The following is a 19,258-nucleotide window of genomic DNA, read 5'->3' on the forward strand; positions in this document are numbered from 1 at the left end:
CTGCTGGGAGTCATTGTGGTACAAGTAAACACATGGGTTGGGATAGGGTAGCTAAGAATAGGAACAGGTGCATCTATACTTGCATTTACACCAATGCTAGGAGTTTGGTAAATAAATTTGATGAATTTGAGGTATTGCTCAAAGCATCAAAGGCGGATATAGACAGGATAGGAAGGGAGGAGGGGTTATGCTATTAGTGAAGAAACACATAAAATCCAAGGAAGTGAAGCCAGTCGACATCGCTGGACAGTGCAGTGTTGAGTCAGTTTGGTGTGACATAAGCATTGGGAGATCAAAATTGAGAGTAGGAGTGTGCTATAGGCCTAATGAAATGACGAGTATAATCAGAAACTGTACAGGGAAATAGAGTGGGTCGGTAAATCAGAGAGTCTTATAATGGGGGATTTTAATTTCCCAGATATTGACTGGAATTTGTGGGTTGGCCACTCACACACTAGCAAGGCTTTTGTGGATTTATTGGATGATTGTTTTCTACATCAGCATGTTCGGGAGGCAACTAGAGGGAGTAATACTCTTGATTTGATTATCAGTAGTGATTCTTCATGCATTAAGAATCTGCAGATAAAGGAATCACTAGGTGGCAGTGATCACAGTGTGCTAACATGAGATTTGCTCAAAGAGGTAACTACCATTAGGGGCAAAGGGAAGGGTTATTGCTTTCGTAAAGGTGACTACAATGGTCTGAGACAGTATTTAAATTCTATACAGTGGGACCAACTGATGATGTCACCAACAGCAAATTCAAAATGGGAAGCATTCAAAGAACTAATCTTGGAAGCTACTAGGCTTTACATACCAACTAAGAAATATTGTTCAGGGTTTCGGCCTAAATGGATGTCAGATGAACTAATGAGACATATGGCAGAGAAGAAAAATGCATGGGATATATAAATTAACACTTGACACAGAAGCCTATGATAGATATAATTTGATCTGTAACCAAGTTACAAAGGAGGTTAGGCAGGCGAAGGCAGATTACGAGAAATCTTTTTCAAGGGATGCAAAGAAAAACAGCAAAGAGTTCTTTACTTATGTAAACTCTAGAAGGAAGGGGATGAATCAGATTGGTCCACTTGATATTGATGGTTCAACTGTTGATGATCCTGCTCAGGTAGCTAACAAACTAAATGAATATTTTGCATCGACATTCACACATGAGGAGTTATTCAGCGAGGGGAATGCCAGAGGTGTTTTCCATGCAACCATCAATCACCATGGGTCTCCATCTCCTGTGTACTGGACTGTATTGTGAAGCCAACACAACTCTGGCACAGTGTAACCCCCCCTTCCCATCCTTTGGAAACATCAACACATCCTATTTCACTTCTTATTGTATTTTTCAGAACAATTGGAAAAACAGCTTCTTAAATTTCTCACAGATGTTATATGACATACCTGTGATGTTTATGACATGGAATAATACATGTATCTGAATAGGTGACATTAGCATCACTCTTTCAGTGAAAGAGATCATACCAATAGTCCACTGATTCATTTTTTCCTGCAAGGTTTGCAGAGCTTTATCGGGTACAAGATCGGTTGTTCTTGAAAAGGTACCCCAAAAAAAGTAATATTCCAGCTGTAACAGACCTAAGTCAGGCCCACAAAACCCCTACTTCCCCAATAGTTTTAGTTTTGTTTTGGCTACATGGTGAGCCCAGAGGCTAACCCAAAGTAACTACATGTATTAAAAGCTTCTGTTATGGAACTACTAGTGGTGACTGTGAAAATAATAACATTAGCAATAGGCAAGTGTGTTACAGTCTCCATAAGGTGCAGGTAGGGGTATCCTGTGAATTTGGGGTTATTATCCAGTCTCTAAAGGTTAGTAACCTTTAACTCAGTAAATTTTAACTAAATGTTACTGAGCCAGAAAAAACAGGACTAGACTTAAACAGACAATCTTGTCTCTCCCCCCCGCCCGCCTGCCCACAAAACATCATAGCAATTAATTACCAAACATGTGCTGGCATTCATATACGAGCTGTGAATAGCTCTAGTGAAATAAGATCCAGTTTGAACTTATGCTATGATATAAAATAATATTTATGTGCTAGTTGATCAAAAGCTTTTCTAGATTGGTTTGAACAAGTATCATCCATTCTTTTTATGTATAGTGTAAAAACTTAGATCCCATAAGAAAAATAAATTGAATAGCATAGATCACCCTGGTAACCCCCTGTATGTTTGATTGCTTTTGATAACCTTATTCAGGGGTGTTGTTAATGTATGCAAAAATCTTTGAATCTGCAATACGAGATTTTTGCATTCATTTTATAGTCTATGTTACAAAGTGTAATGGGTCTCTACAAGTTATTCTGAATATTATCACACACTGCCTTTAATAAGAAAATTGTTTGAGCCTCCTAGAAAGCTGCTGGTACTGAAACTGTTCATTAGGAACAAGAGTAGGAGGGTATAGAATGTCTCAAAAGATTTCATATAATTAGCCTAGCAGTCCATCTGCCCCTTGTGTGCATTTAGTATGCAATCCCCTAACAGCAAGTTCTAATTCATGCGATGTTATGGGTCAATTATGAAAAATTCTGTTGTCGAGTGATAAAGCTCGGCAGCATCCAGTCATCTGCGAGATCTATACCCATGAAAACTCCAGTCATGGTTTCATATTGTTTACAAAAACTCTTTAGTACATTGACAATGTTACCACACAGCTACTATAACTGTTTTTTAGTACGTTGACAGTGCTATGTAGGCAAGTAATACCATACTGGAGTAATGTAAATGTCTGTAACGCTTCCATTTCATGGATGCACAAATCAAAAAAGACTGCACTCAGCCTTTCGGCTTCTCTTAGTGCAGTCCTGACCTTATTAAAAGCTAACACTTTTGCCTTTTTTCAAGCAAGAGACAAATTTTTCTCTCAACATCCTTTGGATCTAATTAGAGAGAACTGTAACTGACCTTCATATTGAGAATGAAGTACTGAAGACCAGGATGGAAACCAAAAAAATGAATGGGAAAAGTAAAGGCTGCAAATTCAAACTTGAGCTTGTCTTAAAGACAAATCAACAAACCCAGAGGACAAACAAAAAATAAGAGATACGCAGAACCCAGAAGAAAGAGAATAACATAATAATTATAAGACCCATTGAGGACAGCAGACTAGATTCTAGTGAGGGTATAAAACATGCCATTACTAAGAATCTAGAATCACAATTAAGTAGGCTAAAATAAAAGGCTTAGAAAAACAAGAGCAACAGGGATAGTAATCGAGACAGAAACCAAAATGGATGCAGAGATAATTAGAAGTAATCCTAAGGTTGCCAACTTAGAACTTTAAGTGGACAAACCAAGAACAAGGTTTGTCCACTTATATACTCATATTTACCGTATTTCCCCGTGTATAAGATGCACCTTTTTTCGAAAAATTTGGGGTCTAAAAACTGGGTGCGTCTTATACAGTGGTTGTAGATTTTTTTTACTTGCATTTCCCACTTTTTTCGCCCTTGTTGTCTTTGCGCTCATTGTTTCGCACTTGTTACCGGTATATTAGGTTACATTTTACCACATTCTGCCCAGAAATGGCTCAGAAAAGATTTTCGTACAGTGCTGAATTCAAGTTAAAAGTGATCCAGTTTGCAAAAGTGAATGGAAATCGTGCTGCTGAACGTAAGTTTGGTCCTCCTCCAACTGAGAAAACAATCCGAGACTGGCTACGGGAAGAAGAAACCCTACCAAAAACGCCACAGCAGAAGGCCATGAGAGGCAAGTCAGCAAAATCGCCTGATTTAGAGAGGGAATTGAAGATGTGGATTGAGGAGCAAAGGGCAATTGGAATTCCTGTGTCCACAAAGATGGTTCAGCATGAGGCAAGAAGAACTGCTGATGAAAAAGAAGTTACTGATTTCAAAGGAGGACACAATTGGTGCTTCAGGTTCATGAAACGGAATGGACTAAGCATGCGTAGACGCACCAGACTTTCCCAAAAGATGCCTGAAAGCTATGAGCAGAAGGTCCTTGAATTTCATCGTTTTGTCATTCAATGTCGGAAGACACATCAGCTTTAGTTGGGACAGTTGCAAATATGGACGAAGTCCCCCTTCGATTTGATGTCCTAAGTAACAGAACTGTTGATAAGAAGGGGGTGAAAACTGTAACTGTGAAGACAAGTGGACATGAAAAGAGCCATTATACAGTTGTTCTAGCTTATTGTGCCGACGGAACCAAGCTGCCTCCTATGCTGATTTTCAAACGCAAAACAATGCCAAAAGAAGACATTCCTCGAGGAGTGATTGTCCACGTTCATGACAAGGGTTGGATGAATCAGGATGGGATGAAGATCTGGTTTGAGAAAGTTTGGAGCAGGAGACCAGGTGGGCTCTTACGCAAACCTGCCTTATTGGTGCTTGATCAGTTCAGGGCACACATAACAAAAAATACAAAGAAGATTGCGGCAGAGCAAAAAACAAAACTTGCCATCATACCTTGACATCCCAGCTCCAACCACTTGATGTCAGCATTAACAAAACCCTTCAAAGCTGACAGGAGAGACGAATGGAACCAATCGATGAAGTCTTCTGGGGACAATTTGACACCAGCAGGAAGAGAGAAGAAAACCAACTATAGGATAAGTTTGTACCTGGGTGAAAAGATCCTAGGATATCAAGATTGAGATTGTTGTCAAGTCATTTAAGAAGTGTGGCATTTCAAATGCCATAGATGGAACTGAGGACGAGGCAATATATGAAGACAGTGATTTGTCATCAGACAGATGAGGACAAGCTAATGGATGGGAGTTTTGACAGTTATGAATTTTATGATGAATAAAACTTGAGTTCAATAACTTTATGTAATACACTTTTTTTCAAATTTTGGGCCCCCAAAATTAAGGTGCGTCTTATACATGGGGAAGTTTGTTTGTTTGTTTTGTTATTTGGAGCATTAGCAACTAAGGCCACATTGCTCGGGGATATGCGGTGGTCATTCCCGACCTTTCCACATCCTCCGTATTTGGTGGTGACGGGCTCGAACCCCGGTCTAATCAAGAAGCGTGTGCTATGCACTGCTGCTCCTTCCCACCTGGCTACGGAGGTGCCTACTTATACATAGGGAAATACGGTATATTGGCAAGTATAAAACTAAACAACAAAACCTGACAGAGGTTTAAGAAAAGAATGTTCAAGAATATTTATTCAAAGATTAACTAAGTTCAGAATTTATCATTAAGGATAGTAGGTTGCCTAGTCCTGTAACTAGATAGCTAAGCTATCATCCAGGATCTCGCAGAACATGACTAAACAAGAAAGAATCTATATAGGATGGAGTAACCACAGGAACACTGAACATTTCTCTATACCTAAGTGTTACAGGTGCATGAAGTTTGAGTATATATCACACACCTGCACCCAAAATTTGCAGGACTGAAGCCTTTTGTGGCAAGAGCAATCATTTCCCTTCTTTGTACTCATTCCAGCATCCTTCCTAAAATGAGACCTCTGGACCTGTGTGCAGTACTCAAAATGTGACTAGACCATTGCTTTATACTAGGGGTTCTTAACCTTTTGCTTTAGGCGAGCAAGATTTTGCAGCTTACAATATATGCAAGCACCATATATTAAAATATAAATTTTTGCTTAAAGATTAAAAATGCATTTTTTAATAAATTTTTGGGCACTAATATTTATAACCTTATAAGTGTGAACTTTGACTTTGTAGAGATGATGCTAAACCTCTGAAATTAATTTCTCCATTATGAAGAGATAATCACAAATTTTCTTCCAAATGTGATGTCAAAAACCTCAAATTTAACCCATTTAAATGGCTGAAGATGTCAATCATGAATGAAAATGTAATCTTGAAATCTTCAGTAAAAATTTCATTAAAAAAAGTTTTCTTTATTTGTTTCTATTAGAAAAGCTTTTACTTTTTCAAACACCTCCCAAATTCTGGAGAGTGCCTTTCCACAACTAAGCAAATGAACCTCTCTATGGAGAATAAGATCAGAATGCAGTGCTGAAGATCTTCCAAAAATATTTTTAGAAGAAGCTTATTTAGGGATTTAGCAATAAAATGGTTGATGACTTTAACATGGACTTAAAGACACCTATAATTTCTTTTTAATCTTTCATTTGTGAACGTAAGGCCTCAATATGAATCAAAAAGTGATAATAAAATTAGGTATCCTTTCATCTCTATTAACAGGTCACCGTTGAAAAAAAAAAGCAATGAATTAGGGTTGAATTTGAAAGTGTCTGCAATTCTGTCCAGACACGATAGAAGGGAGTATATGATGAGAGCCTTGTCGATCAATTCGGCCCTGGAAAGATTGTGCAAGGCTCAATGGGCAGAATTTTTTTCAGCCTGGTCTGTACTTGTTAACAGGCGAGACTACTTCTACAGGGATAGGATGCACTTAAATAGAAAGGGTGCAAGAATATTTGCTGATTCTATCGAGGCAGTGTTAGGTGGGTCGGAAAACTGCTAGCTTGGGGGGGGATACAAGGACTAATAGATTAACAGTAGCCACTGGCAGAGGTGAAAGTGATTCTTGCACTGCTTCTATTGGAATGAGCAGCAGCCTGGAAAACAAGATGCAGGGTATTTCGGAGACTGCTGGGAGTCATTGCAGTACAAGTAAACACATGAGTTGTGTTAGGGTAGCTAAGAATAGTAACAGGTGCAATAAATAAATGTTAAGAATAGTAACAGGTGCAATAAATAAATTTGATGAATTTGAGGGATTGCTAAAAACATCAAGGGCATATATTGTTGGGATATCAGAGATGTGGTGTCACACAGATATAAGGAATGCAGAACTGGAATTTGGGGAGTACAATGTGTACAGAAAGGATAGGGAGGAGAGGTTATGCTATTAAGAAACATAAAATCCAAGTAAGTGAAGCCAGTCGACATCGCTGGACAGTGCAGTGTCAAGTCAGTTTGGTGTGACATAAGCATTGGGAGATCAAAATTGAGAGTACGAGTGGCTATAGGCCTAATGACTCTGATGAGTATAATGAGAAACTATACAGGGAAATAGAGTGGGCCAGTAAATCAGAGAGTCTTATAATGGGGGATTTTAATTTCCCAGATATGACTGGAATTTGTGGGTTGGCCACTCACACACTAGCAAGGCTTTTGTGGATTTATTGGATGATTGTTTTCTACGCCAGCATGTTCGGGAGGCAACTAGAGGGAGTAATACTCTTGATCTGATTATCAGTAGTGATTTTTCATGCATTAAGAATCTGCAGATAAAGCAACCACTAGGTGGCAGTGATCACAGTGTGCTGAAGTGGGATTTACTCAAAGAGGTAACTACCATCAGGGGGTAAAGGGAAGGGTTTTTGCTTTCGTAAAGGTGACTGTGATGGTCTGAGACAGTATTTAAATTCTATAAAGTGGGAACTACTGATGATGTTACCAACAGCAAATTCAAAATGGGAAGCATTCAAAGAACTTATCTTGGAAGCTACTAGGCTTTACATACCAACTAAGAAATATTGTTCAAGGTTTAGGCCTAAATGGATGTCAGATGAACTAATGAGACATATGGCAGAGAAGAAAAATACATGGGATACATATAAATGAATGGGTGACATGGAAGCCTATGACAGATATAAGCTGATCTGTAACCAAATCACAAAGGAGACTAGGCAGGCAAAGGCAGATTATGAGAAATCCTTGGCAAAGAATGCAAAGAAAAACAGAAAAGAGTTCTTTACCTATGTAAACTCTAGAATGAAAGGGATGAATTAGATTGGTCCACTGGATATTTATGGTTCAACAGTTGAGGATCCTGCTCAGGTGACTAACAAACTAAATGAGTATTTTGCATTACTGCCATAGTTTACTTCACCTCACTGCCACAGGTGAAGTAAACTCTGGCAGTGAGCTAGATGATTTTGTAATAACTGAGAGGAAAGTGGAGGAGAAATTGTTGAGGATAAACATACAAAAGGCACCCAGGGTGGATGGCATCTATCCAGTTATATTTAAGGAGGCAGCAAAGGAAGTAAGTAAACCCTTAGCCATAATTATGAGAGCTTCTTTGGACTCAGGGGAGGTACCCATAGACTGGAGATGTGCAAATGTGACCCCAATTCACAAAGGAGGATCAAAGGCTGACACAAGTAATTATAGACCTGTGAGTTTAATTTCTGTTCTAGGAAAATTAATGGAGGCACTGGTTAAAGAAGCACTGCAAGATCATCTAGATAAGATTTCAGTTTTAGTTCAGACACAGCATGGTTTTGTTAAGGGAAAGTCTTGCCTGACCAATTTGATTGGATACTATGATGTAGTCACAAAAGAATTGGATGCAGGGAATAACTTTGATATTACATACTTGGATCTTAGAAAAGCTTTTGATACTGTTGCACGTGGAAGACTGCTGCACAAATTGGAGCAGTGCGGAATTGGTGGGAAATTGTTGCTATGGATGAAGGGATGGTTGAGGTGGAGAAAACAGAGTGTGGTAATCAATGGACACTGCTCATCGTGGACTAATGTTATTAGTGGAGTCCCTCAGGGTTCGGTGTTGAGTCCATTGTTGTTTTCTCTATTTATAAATGATATTGATGATGGTATTTCAAGCTTAACGTCCAAGTTTGCAGACGATACAAATGTTGGCAGGGTTGTTAAGGACACTACTGACGCTGTGCTGCTGCAAAAGGATCTGGAATGGTTGAGCAGATGGGCTGAGAGGTGGCAAATGAAGTTTAACATTGACAAATGTAAAGTACTACATATGGGAAACAGCAACCCCAGAGCAACGTATCAACTCTGTGGTACTACACTGACAGTGTTAGAGAATGAAAAGGACCTGGGGGTAATTATGCAGGCAGATATGAAGTTTTCTGAGCAGTGCAGATGGGCTGCAAGAGTAGCTCATGGTGTCTTGTCAGTGATGTACAGGAATTTTTCCAGCAGGGAAAAGGAGGTGTTTATTCCCTTGTATAAGACGATGGTCAGGCCATACCTTGAGTACTGTATACAGGTCTGGAGGCCTCATTTCAAGAAGGATGTAGAGCTGCTGGAATGAGTACAGAGACGGGCAACAAGATTAGTGAATGGAACAAAGGTTTCCCTTACGAAGAAGGCTTAAGTTTTGCAAGTTACAGTGTCTGGAGACTAGGAACCTGCGAGGTGATCTGATAGAGGTGTATAAAGCCTTGAATCGTATGAACATTCTCAATGCAGATGGGATTCTTCCTCTTGCTCAGAATAATCACCTGAGAGGGCATAAATTCAAATTGAGGAAAGATAGATGTAGGTTAGATGTGTGGAAATTTGCCTTTAGCCAGCGGGTAGTTGGTTGGTGGAAGACTTCCATCCCTTGTTGTGGAAGTAGATAGCCTAAATAAATTTAAGGCTCAGCTGGACATTTTGAACGAATGGAGGGGTGAAATGGGGGCGTGTGGTTTTTTTTTTTTTGGCTTATGCTGCATAAGCTTGCTTTCTTGCATCATATGCCTTTACGAATGCTAAGATAAGCAGTAAGGCCTTTGTTTTTACCTATCATGGAAGATGCACCATCGGTAACGATTGATACAGATTTACTCAGATTAACTTTGTGCACTGTGAGGAATTTCATAAGTGTGTCATATACATTTTTTCCAGTTGTATGACCAGTAAGCAACAAAACAACCAAAAAATCTTCTTCACAGCTGCCTAAATGTTGAATTAAATGAACAAAGCACGAGTTGTGATATGCCAAAACATCAGTCGACTCATCAAATGCTAGTGAAAAAATACACAACTTTCAATTCTACCTAATAATTCATTGAATATTACAACTGCCATTTTATGAACTCAATTTGAAACTATACCATTACTCAAAGGAATATTTTTAGTGGAGCTTATCAAGGTAGCTTTCTGTTTTTCTGGTAAGATGCTAGCAAGCACTTCTAATGATGACACTACTACACAATTTTTTATTATTTCATCACTAGTGTAAGGCAATGAATTCTTTGCAATTATATTTGATAAAATCAATGAAACTTCATTCACTAACAGTTTACTACTATTAGCTTGACCTAAATTTAAAATATTTTTCTATCACTGAATTTGGGAAAATCTTGATGAAAATTTCTATGGCATGTTTGGCAAGTTCTTTCACAATTTGACTTCCAATAGCCAGCCAAACGCCTGACATAATAAGCAAATTACACCAGTTCCACTACTATTATCTATTACCAAATAATCATATTCCCAAGAAGACTGAAATGCATACAATTTAATTTTTTGTTTCTTTGCATTTGAAACGTGAAGATCTAAATCAGATGACTGTGAAGGTTTATGCATAATTTTTTTTTCATCATGTTCGTTTCAGTTTCTTTTTTAAAAACTTATCCATTTTGAAAGGGTTTGGTTATTTAGTTAAATCTGTTAAAAGAAAATACATTTAATTAAGCATTTGCACAGAAAAATCAAGAGATTTTTTACTATAACACTTTTATCACCTTTAAAGTCAGCACTATACATATATGGTACCTATTGCAGCAGCACAACTTTTTTTTTTTTTTTTTTTTTATGTAAACCCCAAACACGAGAGGTATTAGAACCTATAGTACTTAGTACCGTGCTTGGGTTGGAGATTAAGAAGATGAAAGAAGATATTTGTTGACATTGGACTTGAACTTCTGTAGACCGTAATTTTCAGGAAATACGTATGAAGGAAGGTTGTTCCAGAAAATGGCAGATGAATGAATAAACGAGGAAGATGAAAAGTTGGTTCTGTGAGTTTGAAGTAGGACAGTAAATGGATGTTGGCTGGTGGCGGCACGTATTCGGACTGTTTTGAAAGAGAGAGCGGGAATTATAGAAGCCAATTCAGAAGAACAGTGACCATGGAAGTATCTGTAGAAGAAGCATGCAGCAGAAACAGTACGTCTATGCGACAGTGAGTGGAGAGACTCTGTTAGAGATGAATCATTAATTAACCTAACTGCCCTCTTCTGAATGGAATCAAGAAGTCTGAGAGAGGTTTTGGGGACACCACCCCAGATGTGGGAACAATATTCCATGGCTGGGCGGATTTGCGTTTTATACAGAGTGAGCAGTTGTTTGGAAGAAAAGTAACGCCGAGAGCGAAAGAGAAAACCAAGTTTTTTTGATGCAGAGGAAGCAATATTTCTAATGTGCTTATGCCAAGAGAGAGAGAGATTAGAAGTCAGGGTAATCCCCAAAAGAGATATATCATTTTGCCTAGAAATTGGAGTGTCACTAAAGATAAGCATAGGAGCAGAAGAATCCTTTTTGCAAGATATAAGACAAGACTGAATTTTAGAAGGGTTGAAATCAACTAAGTTCTCTTTGCCCCACTGGAGAATTACCTGAAGATCAGAATTTAAGGAATTGGTAGCAGATTTTCGAGAAGTTGAAGCTGATTGATCAGGACAGGCTTTCTCAAAATGGAAAGTGGAATGCAATGTGCTATCATCGGCAAAACTATGAATAGGATTTCTAGTCAATGGAAGAAGGTCATTAATATACAAGAGGAAAAGAGTGGGAGAAAGAACTGAATCTTGGGGGACACCGGCATTAGTGGAGAAGTTAGAAGACAGAGAGCCATCTACCATTACCCTCAGTGAGCGATCAGAGAGAAAACTGGATAACCAATTACTAAAAACAGTTGGCAAACCATAACATGGAAGCTTGTTTAGAAGACCTTTATGCCAAACACGATCGAAAGCCTCTGACATGTCAAGAGCAACTGCTTGTGTTTCACCGAAGTTTTCCATTGAATTAGTCCATAAATGGGTAACATAAGACAGAATAGCACCAGTGGATCAACACTGATGGAATCCATACTGGCGATCGTTAATCAGACGGAAGGTTTCTAGGTAGTTTAAGAGTTGGCAGTTAATTGATTTCTCCATTACTTTAGAAAGAGTAGAAGTAATTGCAATGGGACGATAACTGGATGGGAGGGATTTGTCACCCTTTTTAGGAACTGGCTGGATATGAGCAAATTTCCAAGCAGAAGGAAAAACACTTTTGGAATAAGAAAGTGAAAAAAGGCGGCAAAGAATAGGAGTAAGTTCAGGAGCACAGATTTTGAAAACAAGTGGAGAAATACCATTGGGACCTGGAGCTTTCTTGGCATCAAGATTCATCAAAATCCTTCTGACATCCTTTTGACGGAATACCACAGGAGGCAATGAAACTGAGTGAAACCAATCAGAAACCTGTTCTTACCTGTTACAACCAGAAACTGAGAACACATGAGGCAGTATCCTCGGTCTGTAGCGACACTATGACAACAATGATCATACTCCCAACAAATATTTTGTAAAAATTTAAGAATACTGTCAGTGTCAAACTTTGACCGTTTTTGATTTTTAAAATGTTGCAAAATATATAATTTTCCTTCAATCACTAACAAAAGAAAGGATTTTCTAGCGAAGGTTGGCATGGATTTTTGTAGAATATTGCAGAAAGTTGAGAAATAGAAAGCACCTTTTTTAGACACAAATATTTATATTTTAATTTTTTAGCTTAAGCGAAAGTGCTCGCATGCACCCATTTTAGGATCTGTCGCGAGCTAAATTTATTTTTTAAAGAGCATAATAGTGCTTGCGAGCACCAGGTTAAAAACCCCTGCTTTATACAATGGGATGATCACCTCCTTATCCCTGCTAGCCAAATTCCTGTATATCATTAAAGAATAGGCAAGCCTTCGCTTGCCTATCCTCCTTTGTGACTTGATTACAGGCTGGTTTGTATATACCATAGGCTTCTGTATTTCTTGATAATATGTATGCATCCGCTTCTAGACATACCCTTGTCCTATTCCACCTATCCTTCTTGACAATAGAGTAATTGTGTGCGTATATTCATCCTTAACTAGGCAAGTCAATTTTTTTTTTAAGGATTAAGTTGGGATTGAATTTCAGCGGATAGTTATATCATGAGAAATATCGTGATGTCTGCTATCAGTTTTATGCATTTCTTTGGTATTCAGTGGATCTGACAAATACAGTTGTTAAAATTAAAGTATCCCTATTTTGAGGGCTCTGGAGTGAGTTCTAAGGCTTGTACTGAAGAGAAATTTGGAAAACAGGTACAATAAAGAATGCGCTTGCCATTTATTGGGAAAAAAAATTATTTACAAAATTTGTCACTGTATGGCGCATAACTACCTTAGTTACTCTTATGCAAATAACTTACATTATTTGCATAATTGTAAATTATTGGCACAGCGCCACTACTCAGCTCTACTGTACTGTATAAAAGCAAAGCAGTCTCTTCAAAATCATACAGCAGATGTTTGCCTGCACTACAGCAGCAATGCCAAAAATGCTGCAGGAAAAGGCGCTATTAGTGAAGTGGTACTATCAGAACAGCAACAATGCAGCTGTGACTATCAGAGAATTCCGACATCAGAAGCACATAAGGCGTGGACCTATGACTGTTTGTGCTGTTCGCAAAATGATTGCGAAATTTGAAGCGACAGGACATCTTAGTGTTCAACCAAGTAGAGGTCGAAAACGAGTGGACTCCTCTTGTGTTGAAGGTGTGGCTATAGCTGTCATGGATTTATCAAGTCAATCTCCATGTGGGAGCACAAGTGTGCCAGCTGTTTTTCAAGAAGTGGACATACCATATTCAATTGTACGGCTAGTAATGCATCAGGTGATACAGATATTCGTTTCACATACACACTTCAGTTTCTGGCGCGAATGACTTGGCCATCAAACATCCTTTGGAGTGATGAAGCCCACTTCTGGTTAAATGGACAAGCGAATACGTGCGACAGTCGCATTTTGGCAACAGAAAACCCTCGAGTTATCCAAGAGGTCCCATTGCATTCTCCAAAAGTGACAGTGTGGTGTGGATTTACAGCCACATTCATGATTCGGCCATATTTTTCTGAACTGGTAACACCGACTGGACCCCGCTCCTGTTCCATCACTGGACAGCAATATTATGAAATGTTGGCAAATTTCGCAATACCAGAGCTGCAACAACGCGGGTGCCTTCAGGATACCATATTCATGCAAGATGGTGCGCTACCCCACATCCACCGTTGCGTCCAAAGATTGCTAAGGCAACACCTTACAGCCGAACGGGTCATCAGCCGTTGTTTCCAGACTTTTTGGCCACCCCGATCACCAGACCTCACCCCATGCGACTTCTGGTTGTGGGGTTTTTTGAAGAACCAGGTGTATCAGGAAGGATGTCAAAATCTGGCAGATCTGAAGGACAGCATTAGACATCATGTGCTGGCTATTCCAGTTGACATATTACATTCTGCTGTAGAAAATGCTGTTCTTTAAATAGAAATTGTTGTTGACCAAAATGGAGGACACATTGAAAAATTGTAGCGCTGTTCAAGTGATTTGTGTTGCCACAGCACCATATATAGTGACACATTTTGTAACTAATTTTTTTTTTCCAAAAAATGGTGAGCGCATTCTTTATTGTACCTGTTGTCCAAATTTCTCTTCAGTACGAACCTTAGAACTTGCACCAGAGCCCTCTACATAAGGATATTTAATTTTAACAACCCTGTACATGAAGCTTTATGCTCCCTTGTTCCAGTTATAAGGAGGGGGACTTCTTGTTTCCCTTCTTTTTTATTATTTTTTTATCTGCAAATTTTTCTACATTCCACAAATTTTTGTTGTTGAATATAACAAATGTGGAACAATAAAATATCCATTATGTTTTTTTATTATATATAACAATAGTTTTGTGCCTGAAATGAGACTGATGATCTCATTGCTTCCTCCTAAGCCTCTTCTAGCAAAGAACTATATTATGACAAGAAACCATACAGTGTGAAAATATTGCTATTAAAAACACCATTATTGAAATTGTATCCTGGATAATAATTATAGGCTTTTGAATTGTAATTGCAAGTTTTGTTTCTAATAATTACAAACACTGTGTTTTGTATTTAGATTTAGATTGTGTTTATAATATTTTTACTGCCATACTGTTACAGTACAATTTTTTTTGTTTTGTTTTAAGGACATTCTTTTGAATCATGCATGCCCAGTAAAACCACAGTCTGAGGAGCATAACTGTAATGTTTGCAACAAAGCATTTACAAAAAATGCATATTTACTAAAACATCTTCCTGTTCATACTGGACAACATTCTTGTCCGATATGTGGCAAATGGCTTCGCTCTGTGGATTCTCTTACTAATCACATGAGGATGTGTGGACAAGTGAAAGAAATAGAACTAAATGGAAAAGCAACATGTCCTAACTGTCATGAGGTAAATGGCCTTAAAAACTACTTTGTTTTGCTTGTTTTCCTTCATTTGTTTTTCTGTTTATTTTTGTATTGCCCTCTACAGGATGATTTGCAAATCATTAATTATTTTGGTATGTGCTATGATATTCTCACCAAAACACCAATACAGTAGTGGTATAGCAGAGTACGAGTAATTCAAATTCATCAAATTTATTTACTGTACTCTTAGCATTGGTGTACAAGCAGGTATTCTTACACCTGTTCTTACTCTTAGTTACCCTAACACAGCTCATGTATATCCCGTTCCGTGATGACCCACAGCATGCCTTGAAATCCTGATTACCTTGCTTTCTGGGCTGTTGTATATTCGAATAGAATGAGTGCAAGAATCACTTTTACTTCTGCCTGCGGCTATTGTTAATCTTGTAGTCTGTACCCCCTTCCCCCAAGCTAGAAATTTTCTGACCCATATATAAGCAGTCTCTCCTGTTGAGAAGCACAGGCCACACTGATAAAAATTCTACCTCATGAGCCACACATTCTCTCCAGGATTGAATTGCTTGACAAGGCTCTCAACATGTACACTTTCCTATCATCTGGGCAAAATTGCAAACACTTTCAAATTCAATCCTAACTCGCAACTTTTTCCCACCTTGCCATGTACTTGTTAAGTAAGTCCTCAGATATCCTACTCTTAATATCAGTAGTGCCAATGTACACAACAATATTACTTTTTGTGCCCTTAAAAGGTGATATCTGCTCTACAACATCATTCTACTTTTGCCTCTGGCAAACATACATTTTGCACCTATTCCATGTATCCTTTTTACACAATATATCTCCTGTTTCCCTGACAATAGCTGCCTCCTGTGGGTACAGCACATTCTGCCATGGGGATTGCCACTGTGTTGTTTGATGCTTAAGTGCAAGTTCTGGTGTTGAGGTAGGCAGCTGATGGGCCCTCCAATTTAATTCCTTTAAGGGCATCCACCCTGTTCTTTAAGCTCTCATAAATGCCTATCAGAATGCTGAGTTAATGTCTAATATCCTCACACTCTTTACATCGGAAACACACCAAAGACATTCTCCCTGGCTGTATCATAACCCTTTCCAGATATCAAACAAGTAGTACATTTTGTAAGGGCGTAATTCAGAGGACAAATGCTCCCCTCAGTTCTCCCTCGAGCCACAGCACCCTTGCTACTTTGAGTCCTTTGCTTTACTGCTCTGGTCTGTGGCATGATTTCTGTTCAGATTCAGTTTAATTGAGAATACTACATACTATTAATATACTTAAATGCAATAATAACACTATGCACCAGTTAATACCAGTTATAATGCACTAAATCTATTATAAGTTAATTATAACAAATAATAAAATTGTATATTAATGTCAACCTATGTGATTCGAACTTTTGAGATACCTATTTACTACAACTAAAACACAAGAATTCCCCTACCATACACACTACAATACAAATTACAAGATACCATATTTGCGACAAATCACTGATACAAAGGTTCTGGGTATGTTAAAGTTGTAATTTAGAAAATCTCTAGCTAAATTTAAAAATAAACAAATGGTACTAGGACTATAAAGCTATTTATAGAATACGATTTAATATACTAATTAGGTCAATGAAACAGCAAAATTTTACAAGAAGTTATCTGTTCCCAGGATCTCAAAATTCTTGTTCTTAAGGAAGTAGAAATTTTTCAGTACTGGCAGTTCTCGCTTTACGAGTTTTTTTTTCCCAAAGTATCAAGTATTGACAAAATTGAAAATATGAACATTAATTTAAAAAATGAATGTTAAACATTCATAAATACCGCATTCCAAACCACGTGCGTAGCTTAGCTGTACAATACTGTGTATCCCACTTTATGATATTAATCAGTTCCAAAGACACCATCGTATCGTTAACATATCGTAATGTGAACCCGATAACACATTGTTTTTTGGTAATTCGTTTCAAGATCTCGGAAGTTGAAATTTTTGCAGTATAACTAAGCTATTTATCTCTCTAAAATGTCATTTTTAAGGTCATGGCGTGACCTTGAGGCCATATAAAAGGTCGTGAGCATGGTTTGTAAATTGTATTAGTTACCAATTCAAATCTTTAAAATGCACTACCCTTTCATCGTTATCATATGTTCCGTTATAAGAATCAATTTTAAATGGCTTTGTGATATTTTTCTAAAGCACATTTCTGGAGGTCACGACCATAAAACAATAAAAACAATTTGCATTTTCCAGTTTATTGGGCTTTTCTGTTACTGCAAGCAATTATAAACGGGTAGTAAACTCAATCTTCTTGCATTTGCGAAAATGCCGATAGCTGGAATTGTGTGGGTTTTTACGTTATTATGGTGCAATGTGTTTCCCCTTTACTGAAATATTCAATCATATTAAAAACAAATAAATTTTCAGAATCTTCTCTTCATTCCTTTTTTTTAAGCTTCGTAAACTTGTTACTCCATGCAAATCGTTTAGTTGCAATTTGTGTGTGCCGTTAAAAAATGCTTATGCATGCAATCGTGAAATTTATAATTAAAAGAGAAGATTATCTTGGAAACAAACGCCTCTTGAAACATTTCTGAAGATGACTACTCCTTGTACAACGAACCAATGAGTACCGAGCCAATAATGAGTGATCAACGAGTGTGCATTTAGTCGATGGTGTTGTAGAATAAACATTCTTTAACATTTGTAAGTCGTAAATAATTTCTCTTTTATTATAATTTGCTTGATTTTACAGGCTATGTTTTCATTTCTTTCGATAAATCAATCATTGTTTAAACATAAACTAATTAGCTAGCTAATTTCATTGTTGAGAACGTAACCCCTATTTTTAACCTTATGTCTATGGGAAATAAATTCCCGCTTTATGAGTGCGCGCTAGGAATGAATTAACTCGTAAAGTTGAGAACTGCCTGTATGTTGGTTGTCTCACGTCAAGCAAAATATATATGAATTTCATCAAGAAGCAACTTCAGGTCTCATTTAACAAAATTGCACTTTCAGTGTCTTGCAATTGCTACCACCTAACAGTAAAGAAATCTACTTTATTAATTTCTGTAAAAAAAAAAGGAACATTATGGAACTTGAATTATTGGTCAAAAACATCATGCCACTTTCTAGTAGTATTAGCTATGTGATCTTTATCTTAGAACCATTTATTGGGGGGGGGATATAATGTCCTCTCATCTGCAATAACATGAAGTGCTGATTGATACATTCTGTTCATTTATAATGTATTTTAACCAGATCTCACCTGGACAGATTTTTGTGAAATTTTATATTTAGTTCTTTTAGAAAGATTAGTTGAGCCATCCCAAATTTCATTAAAATTTGACAAATAGAAATCGATCAATTATTATTTATTTTTCCATACCGTTTGTGTCGAAACAAGAAATTCATAAATTAAATGTGGATTTAATACAGTATTATCACCTTTAACCAGTCCATGCGCATTTTGTATGTTTTTTTATGTAAGACTGCAGTTATACCACTGTGACTTTGCCCTGGTGACCAAGTCACAGCGATATAACTGTTCCCATCACATACAGAGGATATTCTATAACTGAAGCCTGTCTAGAGGCTATAAGGTAGCAGTCCCACCACTAGACTAACTCCGCAAAAGGCTGGTAACCTATCTGGGGGGCATTCCAAATACTTGAAATAAGCTCAGAGTTAAAAGCTGGACGGATCTCAAGGATAACAAACTGGGCAATGAATACAGGACTATGATTAAGGTCATTACAGTAGCAACTTGGAATGTTAGGGGAATAAATCATATATTGAATGAATTAATCATGAAATTAGAAAATAGAAATAAATACTGATATAGTAGTCATTACCGAAACAAAAAAGAAGAATAAAGGATCTAAAGGAATAGATAATTTCATAATGATATACTCATGTACCAAATGAATTGTGGGCATCATTGGGAGTTACAGTTATAATAAAAAAAGAATGGAAAAACAAAATATTAGATTACTCTTGTATATCACCCAGAATGTTAAAATTAAGACTAAATATCCTATCATATGTAATAACGATCATT

At 37.5% G+C, this 19,258-nt stretch overlaps 1 protein-coding gene across 1 annotated transcript in view; it reads left to right on the top strand.

Moving 5' to 3' along the window:
• The window catches only part of LOC150085465 (uncharacterized), a 515,305-nt gene that overhangs the window by 299,466 nt on the left and 196,581 nt on the right, over positions 1 to 19,258 (top strand). Inside the window, exon 9 of the mRNA XM_090374573.1 lies at positions 14,962 to 15,213. Within this exon, the coding sequence (XP_090230699.1) occupies positions 14,962 to 15,213 (252 nt within the window). The remainder of the gene's footprint in view (positions 1 to 14,961; positions 15,214 to 19,258) is intronic.

Source organism: Mastigoproctus giganteus, chromosome 5 (genome assembly GCF_048544385.1).
Source record: "Mastigoproctus giganteus isolate SK-2022 chromosome 5, ASM4854438v1, whole genome shotgun sequence".
NCBI classification, from domain to species: domain Eukaryota; kingdom Metazoa; phylum Arthropoda; class Arachnida; order Uropygi; family Thelyphonidae; genus Mastigoproctus; species Mastigoproctus giganteus.